Genomic DNA, 10,892 nt, shown 5'->3' with positions numbered 1-10,892 from the left:
GTTAGTTAAAAGCTGAATTCAAAATACTTGTCCCCACTAGGGCGAAATGCATTGCCCTTGTTTTTTAAAATGATTTGCATATGACAGAAAGTACAAGAGCGCATAGTTGAAAATATGATGAAAAAAAGCATCTGTTGGCAGTTAAGTCTTTAGCCACCGGGCCTCAAACAAACTGTCAGTGTGAAATAGTGCTGAATTTTAAATTGTAAGATTTTAAATGTGTTGGCGGGGTAATAACAGTCTCAGTGTTAAGCACCACACAAAGAAAATGCAATAATTAATACCGCAACAAATGAATCATTGATTTTGAATCAGAACGCTGCCATTCAGCCAAGCAGTTGCGGCACGGCAAGGAGGCGGTTAAAAAAAATGAATGTTAAATTGTGCAGAGAGAACAGGACGGCGAAAGTGCGGCGTATCACTTGTGAAAAGGGCAGGATTGATTGGTGGTGTACCGGAGAGAGACGCACCTGAAGCAGCGGAGGGGCAATTTACCGGAGAGGAGCGCACACCTGAAGCAGCGGAGGGGCAATTTACCGGATAAAAGCACGCCTGAAACAGCGGATAACGGTGCATCTGGACTGGAGAGCGCATATATCGCAACACTGAAATATCATTAACCATAAAAATAAGACATCGGAGGAAAATGGTGAACCAGAAACTCCACAATTTTCCAACTCTAGCCCTTTGATAGCGAGTCTCGTTCATTGATCGCAACAGCAACAGCTGAATAAAAAGAGCGGCGAACAAAGAATGAAACAGAAAGATGAATAAAGCTGTTTGTGAATGGAGACAGCGCTGCTTGGAGTCTCACAATGATATACTACACTGGCTGTCCTAAACGAAGAAGGAAAAAAAAACACGCGAGTTATGCTGGAGTTCATATTAACCACATGTTTTTATTTTAAAAACACAGAATATATGGTTCGGAGAGTTTAATTTTGCATCAGTACGCGCTGATAGGAGATAAGTTCAGTTTATATTGGAGTTCTCTCTGGTAGTCGATGTGAAGGACATGAAATGTTAAAATGAAACATTTAAGAAGACGTCAAGCTAAGATCACGAAGAAAACATTTACCAGGTTCTGATGACTATGAACTGAAAATGTAACCTAATATATACCGCGGAATCATGACTAAGGAAACTGAATGGAAGACAGCGGAACCTGTTGATAGTCCCCAGTCATTCCCGTTTCCTGCGTTTGTCTTTAATGGAAATATCAACCTTAAATACATGATGTTTATTTGTGTACAAACTTATGCCAACTTCCACTGAACCAAGTATCCGTGTGACACAAGAGAATCAAATGGTTTTACGGATCCGATGAGTGCTAGACACCGAGGTCGACTGGAAGGCACCGCATCCTCCGCCCGTCTCCCAGTCGGAAGGGGATCTGAGGATGTCCGAAAGCAGCCTCCCTCAGCTAATAAACGCTTCGGCCGCAGATGAGGGCACGGAGGACCCCAGATTCCCCTGGGCGGTCTCTGTGTTGGCCACCGTCCTCATCACCACTATTGTAGTAGATATTTTGGGCAACTTCTTGGTGATTCTCTCCGTCTTAAGAAACAAAAAACTCAGGAAAGCAGGTAAAGTTTGTTTGCATCTATTTTCCGTAAAAGTTCCACATTACAGAATGTAGGTCTAGTAATTTTTAGCATAACGTGTTAAGATAATATAACATTTTTGCTATACTGAAGATAGTTTCCTAAATCCTCGGATATTTGTGTAGAAAGGGGTCCGGTTACAATGGATTTTAATGAACTTCCAATAACATTTATCAGCCCAAACGCCTCTGACAGTCCTGTGACACGTTTAAAAGCGTTTCAACAAGATTGCCTGCCCTGCCTCAGGCTTCTTCTCCATTTGCCATGCAGACGTGCTGAACCCACAAGTATAGATCCACCTGCTTTTCATTACCGTACACACATGCATCCACCTTTAGGATAATAGTTCCTGTTCCCCTATGACTTGATTGATTTGGGCTAATTTGCCACAATTAACTGTGGGGTGTCTTTCAGCGTCACGTGAGCTTGGAGCGGTGTAATTATACTTAAGACACGAGAGCCCGAGCAGCTGAATCGCGGTCTGTGTGCATCAGCTCATGACAATGCAAACTCATATCTGAGCCAATTACTGCATATAAAACAGCAGCCGTTTTTAAACAGTTATCTAGGCTATCTGTACTGAACAACAACGTCTGATTTCGTAAATGCTGATCTAAAAAGCACTTTAAAAAAAGTCCACCAGCGGCTTAAACTATATCTGTTCGATCAGTGAACGAGCCGAGCGGCGCCTGCGTGTTTGCCAGGCTTTTCCGTCCCGCTTACTCCGTCAGTCCGTCAGCCGGTGCATCCATCCATCCATCCATCCATTTTCCAAACCGCTTATCCTACTGGGTTGCGGGAGGTCCGGAACCTATCCCGGAAGCAATGGGCACGAGGCAGGGAACAACCCTAGATGGGGGGCCAGCCCAACGCAGGGCACACTCACACACCATTCACACCTACGGGCAATTTAGCAACTCCAATTAGCCTCAGCATGTTTTTTGGACTGTGGGGGGAAACCGGAGTACCCAGAGGAAACCTCACGACGACATGGGGAGAACATGCAAACTCCGTCCATCATCCATCCATCATTTTAGGCATAAGTGTCAAATTGTTTTTCCACCGTCATATCCTGGGTGAGGGCAGTGCTATCTCTCAGAATAATCCGAACGAATTCGCGTTTTCCGCCAAAATAAACTTTGCTTTCGAGGATCAATAAAGGAGCGCTGATCAGTTAAGCCCACATTCGCACCTTAATCACTTGGCTAATGCTCGGGCGATTCAACTGGTTAACTTTCTGTTAGATTTTTCACGTTCTTTTCAAAGACACTGGGTGGTTAAACATATATGCCCCTGACGGATATTCTCAGTTCTCCTCATTATTTTACCGACAACCACACTTAACATGCCTTGAAGTGGATTTCACACCCTCCCCAAGGCATATCCCTGGCCTGCTTTCCTCTCATTTTACAATTAAAGTTATTTTTTTACAGTCAAAGCTGATTTTCTTAATCGCAATATTAATAGTTAACTTTCCATGCTTAAACGTCTCCCCTGCCAGGCTCTTGTCCCTCTCTTTAAATATTCTTGACATTATGTCATTCTCCTGCACCTGCATCATCTCATCAGATAAGTCCTTGTCACAACAGCCTCAAAAATGGCAATTCAACAATGCTTCCGTTCCAAAAGTGTTTTACCCAAATCACTGCTGCAACTCATCAAGAACAAGATTGCTTAACATTTCATGCACCAAGCATTTAAACATTCTCTTTCCTTATATTTGTCTTTTGCGTTCCAAAATGGCTCCATTTCAGATTGCCGTGTGTAACAACAATGACAATAACAGTGTGAAAATATATCACAGGAACTGAGGTGTAAAATAATCAGTGGGGTCTGAGAAAGTGGAAGGAAGACGTGACATAAAAGGGGAGGAGCCAAGGAAGGTAACGAGGAAGAGGTAGGACCACGAGAAAGAAGTTATAGCAGGTGGAGTTGAGATGTTATCTCAGCAAAAGCCATTTGCAGAATACATACGTTTTCAGACAGCGAACCTTTCTTTGTCACGGGTGTGTACCTGCCCTCTGGGAACATACAAGAAAGCCAGTTCCTTCACTTGCCTTGTCAACAACATTTAGCTGATAGTCTGGCTGGAAGTGTAAACACTTGAGTAATTCACTTAGCTGGATTGAGATGCCACAGTATAGAGAGAATATGACAGTTTTATTAATGGTAGATGAATGGTTTGTATTGTCAAGAACTCAGTGTCTTTTTATTGCCAGATTTAGTCAACGTGGTTTTGCAGAATCGGATTTGTTTCTCGGTGATCTATCGACGTTTTAGTTTCGTATGTTGAATGAGCTGCCTCTGACATTACTGTGAATTTCTTTGATCTGTTCTCTCTTGGCAGGATAAAATTCAAACTCCAAGATAACGTAACCATTCGGCCTCAGAGGAAGGATAGAGAATCTAGTTTTCGTTATTCTGATATTTCGACCCAACGCAACTTTTACCCTTACCCACGGTTACCATGTAAAGGTGGATATTTCATGTACTTTGTAGGTACAGGTAGAATCATTTGTGGAAATTGGACAAGCGGCATTCCAGATGGGGGGGGGGGGTACGCTGTCTCAGTCTTTGTCAGGTTATACATCCGTTGTCTTTTGTTCATCTGGTCCCACCATGAAGACTGAATCTTGGAAGTGTACTTGCCCTGATAGTGGGTACACTGGAGTGCAGCTGCATGCCTGTATTCACTGCGGCAGGTATCTGGAGGTGTTAGGTGCTACTCAGAGTTGGCCTCAGGAAACATTACGGGGCACCTCCCACTGGTCCTGCTATAGCTTAGGAATCATGCCGTCTCCAGGGAAACCACAGCGCCCCGACTCATCTTTTTATAATCCCTGCTCCCACCTGACTGAGTTAGTCCGTAAGCTTGAGTATTCAAGTCAGGTAAATCCTTTGTTAGTGACACCAAGGGCTTGTGCTCCAGGGGACTCAGAAAAGAGTAAAACCTCAGCTGACAGTCTGGACTCCACTGAAGTCCACTTAAGTCAACTTGGAAGTCTTGCCATCTAACTGCTTACGAAGAAAAAAATGGTGATGGCAGTTTGCAGAAGCAGTGAAATAATCAGCATCTTAATAGCCTCCCATTTTCTTGGATCTTACATCCTTTTCTTCCTTTTAACTGATGTTAAAGGTGAAGGGGGATCAGAATGCTCAGTCAAACACCCAGGCATATTTCAATGGCTAATATAATGTCGCCTTATTACACAGAATATGGGAGGACATGAGCCGGCTTGAGATTCAGGGTCTGTTATCTGATGCGATTTTCAGGTGTGACAAACCAGCTTTTTCAGCGGTAGCACAACAGGGCCCAAACCGGCGAGCGTCCACATACAGCTGTGTATCCGAGAGCGTGGGTGTTACTGATGGGGGGGGGCGGGTGGGACGCGTCCTGTTAATATTCAAACAGTGGTGTTTGTGCCACCAAGGATTACCCAGAATTTTTCTTTTAAAAATATGAATACACTTGTTGAGAGACAACATTCTGAGTGGAGCGAAAACACTTAGGTGTCGATTTCGGTTGCATGCACATAAATGAAAGTATGCAGTCAGTACTGAAAGGGGTGGGCAGTCTATACATAGTAATACGTACGAGGTCATACAGGATAATGTGAGAGACCAGATTTGACTCAGTCACTTAATGGATCTGTCCCTCTCCCCCCCCCCGCCCCCCCAGTATTGAAAACACAGTGACACCTTTGTCTGGGACATCTTCTGCACTTGGGGAGGTGTTCTCTCCACATTGCACGTGTTCTGCATCTGCCACTGCCGATAACAGCCCCCACTCGGCATCTATCCCTGTCCCTGAGCTATTTTACATCTGCAAAGTGGGGGGAGGGTTCGAGCGGTCACCCGCTAGGCGGCACCTTCACCGATCAAGATCCAAACTCTGCTGCATTTGCCGCTTGCCCTGTAGGAGAGTGAGAACCGTTTTTTTAATTAACGGCAGAAGTTTCATAGCTGATATCTTATATTAGATTTACCTTCGTATTTCCTTCGATCATTCATGCGGGAGACTCGGCAGACCTTACGTTTTAACTTCTAATAAAAGTCTAATCCCTGGGTTTTCTCTGAACAGGAAATGCCTTCGTGGTGAGCCTGGCTGTGGCGGACTTAGTGGTGGCCATTTACCCCTACCCCCTGGTCCTCTCAGCTATCTTCCACAACGGCTGGATCGCCGGCTACATCCACTGCCAGATCAGCGGCTTCCTGATGGGTCTCAGCGTTATCAGCTCCATCTTCAACATCACCGGCATCGCCGTCAACCGCTACTGCTACATCTGCCACAGCCTCAAGTACGACAAGCTGTTCTCCAACAAGAACACCGCGTGCTACGTGGTCCTGGTTTGGGTGCTCACCACGCTGGCCATCATCCCCAACTGGTTCGTAGAGTCGCTGCGCTATGACCCGCGGGTGTACTCCTGCACGTTTGCGCAGTCGGTCAGTTCTCTCTATACCATCACTGTGGTGGTGGTCCACTTCATCCTTCCCATCAGCATCGTCACATACTGCTACCTGCGCATCTGGGTCTTGGTCATCGAAGTCCGCCGGCGCGTCAAGCCCAACAACAGGCTCAAGATCAAGCCACACGACTTCCGCAACTTCCTCACCATGTTCGTGGTGTTCGTGCTCTTCGCCGTCTGTTGGGCGCCCTTGAACCTCATTGGCCTGGCAGTGGCCCTCGACCCCCGGCTGGGTCTCGCCATCCCCGGCTGGCTCTTCACCTCCAGTTACTTCATGGCCTATTTCAACAGCTGCCTGAACGCAGTTGTCTATGGTGTACTCAACAGCAACTTCCGCAAAGAGTACAAGCAGATCGTGCTGACCATCTTCAGACTGCGCTGCTAAAGGGTCGAGGGCAGCAGTCAGCGACTGACTGGATCAGAATAGGGAACCAGGGCTGAATTCAGGCATAGGCAAACTAGGCAGCTGCCTGAGGGTCCTGACAAAGTTACCATATACATCAAATTACAATGTTTATGTGCAGGCAGAAACGTGGCCAGTTCTGGCTAGAATCCAAATTTTGCCCCTGAATTACCTGCGTTGCAGCAAATGTGAAGTTACAGTGCTGGGGAAGTAACTCACAAAAGTAACCCATTACAGACAGGTGGAAAGTTCCGGTCAAGAAAGTACAAATCCGGACCAAGGTTTTGTTTCAACCAACCAGTTGAATATAAAGAGTCACAGTCACGGAGTACTTGGTTGGTTGGGAAACAAAAAAACCTTGGTCCGGATTTGTACTATCTGGGCCTGAACTTTTCATCTCTGTCTTTAATGTATCACTTTTGTGCATGATTTCCCCAGCAGTGTGAAATGATAAGCAATGTCTGGGTATCGGGGCCTCCCAAGTATAACTTTGCCTGATGTCCCTGAAAAGGTATATCTGTTCTTGCAGGGAATAACTGAATGTAAATAAGAATATGCATTATTGATCCAAATTGATTCGTTGGCACCATGTGTTTTGGAGCTGCTCTGCAGAATTGCTCACTGAAATTTACTATATGTAAAGATGTGTGTCTGTGTATTTCTTATGCAAACATAGTTCTTCTGGAAGCTGGTGATCACTAGTCTTCCAAAGAAACATTTCTATGGTATTAATCAATAGGGTTAATCAATAGGATGCACATATTTGGAGGCGAAGAATAAAAGAGACAATTAGAACGAGCTCATATCTTGCTTACTTACCTCTTGACACTTTGTGTCCTGCACTGCAGAGATTTGTCACATCTGAACAGCAGTTAAGACATTCAAAGTTGATTTATTACTTACCTTTCATGGCATGATCTGTGATAGTTGAAGCACAGGAGGCCAAATTCAGCCTGCAAGCTGTCAGGGCAGAAACACGGCTACAGGTGCGGTGGAGATGCGCCTGACAGTGACCCGTCTGCAGCCAACGACTCCAGTCCTGTGGGTCCCCTTAAATGTGCCAAACTCAGACTTACCAGGTTCAGAGATTCAGAAATCAGTTTGCTCATTGCATGTTCAAGGAATCCCCAAACACAATCCTCCATTAGGACATCATTGTCAGTTAGGGTGGTGCTGGGATTCTGTGAACGACTGTGACAAGAACAGTAGGAATTGTGGGCATTTTTTTTTATGTTTTCCGGTTAGGTTTCAGTACTTGTGGAGGGAAGTCTAAAATCATCAGTTAAATCTTGGCTAAATAAGCATACCTGGTAGAGCCTGGAATTATCTGTGAGTAATGCTGAAGCAGGAGGGCTTTCTCAGCATAGCCTGGGAAGCCAGCTTCATCTGCGATGCAATCTTACGCTGAGCCGTACCGCTGTCTTGCTGGTTGTTTGCCGGAGAGGAACCCGAAGAGCGCTGCCTTGCCTCCCAGCGCGAGAGATCCCAGAGTTTGTTTGCTGTGGTTCCTGGCTAGCGCAAACGAACGGTTTCGCTAAGAAATACACCCTGAGTGGCAGGAAATCACTCGTTTTGTCATGATTATCAGATTTGCATGATCAGGTGGGCTGTCCCACAAGAAAATGGACAGATTAAAATAAGTTTACGACATAGCTGAGTCCATTGAGGTAATAAAGACAAAGAAATGCAATCCATCCATCCATCCATCCATCCATCCATCCATTTTCCAAACCGCTTATCCTACTGGGTCGCGGGGCGGAGCCTATCCCGGAAGCAATGAGCACGATACAGGGAACAACCCAGGATGGGGGGCCAGCCCATCGCAGGGCACACACACCCCATTCACTCACACATGCACATCTACGGGCAATTTAGTAACTCCAATTAGCCTCAGCATGTTTTTGGACTGTGGGGGGAAACCGGAGTACCTGGAGATAACCCCACGACGACATGGGGAGAACATGCAAACTCCACACACATGTGACCCAGGGGGAGACTCAAATCCGGGAGAAATGCAATCAAATTATCAAATTATACTGTTACAGACAGCACAGGCCTAAATGCTAGTGTGTATTTAACAAAGCAGACCTTTCCTGCTCCTGGACGCATAGCAAGCAAACAACACCCAACCAAAACAAAATGGTAGGTGCCTCCTGGACCTTATTTTTTAATTATCCATACAATCACACATTAGTGGGGGGTGGGGGTTGGGGGGAGGGGGGCTGGTGTCCCTAGCTTTTGTCTGCTTTCATGTTTAAAAACCCCTGTTCTGTACAATGAACAGCAAACTGTTACCTACAGTCTGTGCAAATTGAATTACATGGATCGCTGAACCCAAAAAGTAGCCCATCATGTGAGATAAAAATACGAAATGGGAGCCTGTTTCTGTCACAGTTACAAAATACGTTGCCATGCAGTTGCCATACAGGCAATGAAAATGCTTTATGAGCTATTTTAAAACTCAGGGTTTCTGAGTCTTGGTTCAGGGACTGCTATGTTTAAGATGTCAAGTAATTAAGCTTAAGTGAGCAGTGGACTAAATGACTGTGACCGTGGGAGGTTTTGAAAGGTCTGTGGTCTTTTTGGTGTTTGTATGTGTTGATGAAAAGGACATGGAAAAAAAAAGTAAAAAGAATGTGCTTAAATTAAGAATCGTCATTATGGTTTCTGTCAATAAATGTCTTTTTGATTAAAGAACTGCTTGTTTATTGCTGAAGTTGGTGGGATCCAATCTTTTCACCCACTTTCGTAAATGTTACTGTTCTTGGGGGGCGGCGTGTAGGACAGTGGGGGTCTTTGTTGGTGTCTGAAAGGTGAGGGGTTTGAATCCCGTGGCCAGCAGAATGATCACATGACTCTCACACTCGTACTGTACTTGTTCAAGTGGCAAATAAAGCATCTGTCTTTCATTGAAGGTCTGTAGTCAACAGCAGGAGGCTGATAATAGTTAATAAAAGCCACCAGACTGCAACGTGATGCCATGTATTTCTGCTTAATTCGTAGGAAACGTCGAGATGTTATGAAGGTGGCCGATCTGTAAAGTGGACAGAAAGACAAAGCTAAAATAAGGAGGGTTTACTCTGTGCCACAGTCCTCCTCTGCAAGCGTCTGAAATCCCTTCGCTCCTCTTCATCCTTCCTTATGCTGTGTTGTCATTTTAACGCTTCCCTGAAGACCAGGAGAGAGCTTCCAGCTCCGGAATCCTCCTCAAAAGCCATTATGTGGTCGAGTGGACAATTTCACATGGCAGGATGTGTTTGGACACGAGGCCCGTGGAACAGACTGATAAATGGAGTGTTTGCTGCTGACGGCGTTAACGCTAGTGTTTCCTGTTTGGGGAAATCGGCAGCTTCTCACGCCGAGGGGGGGGGGGGAGAGGTTCAGCTTGGGATAGTGGTAAACAGAAATACAGAAAAACTGTTGTTTGGCCCCAGGTAAGGGCAGCTAAAGATGAAAGTCCACATTGGATAAGTTCTGAATTCTGCTAACCTTGGTCTTAAACAGCAGTAAACTACTGGATTAGTAACCTTTTTGTTAAGGCCGTGGTAGTTAAGAGCTAAAAACCACAAGAACTGTCTTTAGATAATAAATATCGCAGGCAGCTTTTCTTTGCTTTTTCTCCCCAGAGGACGCTGAAAATGACAGGCAGCGTTTGGGAGTCCTGGGGTCCTGGGCCTTGTGTTACAAGCCCATTCAGCTGATGAGCTTTCGTTATGCTGAATTCTCCAGGTGTCTAAGGACGTCAGTGCAGGGCGTAAACAGCAACATGCGGGAATCTGATTCCGAACCCATGTGATTTGAATCGTGTGATGCCTCAAAGAAGAAAATACATGATAAAATTACCCAGAAGACTGCTGATGGACATTGATGCAGTAGCTCTGTGGAAGATGAATATATGTTGGCATGTGAAATAGTGTAAACATGAATAGGAAATGTCAGATCCTTATAAATGATGTAATTTAGTACGTTTTACAATGCAGTTCATCAAATTTACAGTTTTTCCCCGTTGGCATGATGTGACAATTATACAGATGGTATTAATAAGGCGATAATGATCTGACAGGCAAGACAGGAGATAAGTAGATTAAATGTGACAGCAATAACAGAATGTGTCTCTACGCTACGTTTTCAATAGAGATTTTATATTGCGAGCTTTAAATAGACCTTCATATGTCTGAAAAGAATAATTGGTTGTGAATAATTTGAATCCAGTTATGGTTTATTTAATATTTCAGCTACCCTGTGTGTATAGCAACTAGCAAGAGGTAAAAATAAAATGTATTAATTTTGTTTTTCTATGAACCCATCAGTGTTTGTGGGAATGGGCGTGTGACTCAGCGAAATAAGCCTCTGTGCTTGTTAAGAGAAGGTTGCCGGGTCAAACCTGGACTCTGCAGAAGAGTCATGTCTGTGGGCCTC

General features: G+C 44.9%; 1 protein-coding gene across 1 annotated transcript; it reads left to right on the top strand.

The window, feature by feature from the left end:
• Positions 1 to 366: 366 nt before the first annotated feature.
• Positions 367 to 8,655, top strand: mtnr1al (melatonin receptor type 1A like). Its single transcript, XM_049029845.1, has 2 exons — positions 367 to 1,586; positions 5,686 to 8,655. Exons 1-2 carry the CDS (start codon positions 1,400 to 1,402, stop codon positions 6,453 to 6,455), a joined length of 957 nt encoding a protein of 318 aa, XP_048885802.1. The 5' UTR covers positions 367 to 1,399; the 3' UTR covers positions 6,456 to 8,655.
• The last annotated feature ends 2,237 nt before the right edge of the window (positions 8,656 to 10,892 follow it).

This window comes from Brienomyrus brachyistius, chromosome 10, assembly GCF_023856365.1.
Source record: "Brienomyrus brachyistius isolate T26 chromosome 10, BBRACH_0.4, whole genome shotgun sequence".
Lineage (NCBI taxonomy): Eukaryota > Metazoa > Chordata > Actinopteri > Osteoglossiformes > Mormyridae > Brienomyrus > Brienomyrus brachyistius.
Note: the sequence above shows the minus strand (reverse complement) of the source record. Positions and strands in the feature narration are given on the sequence as shown.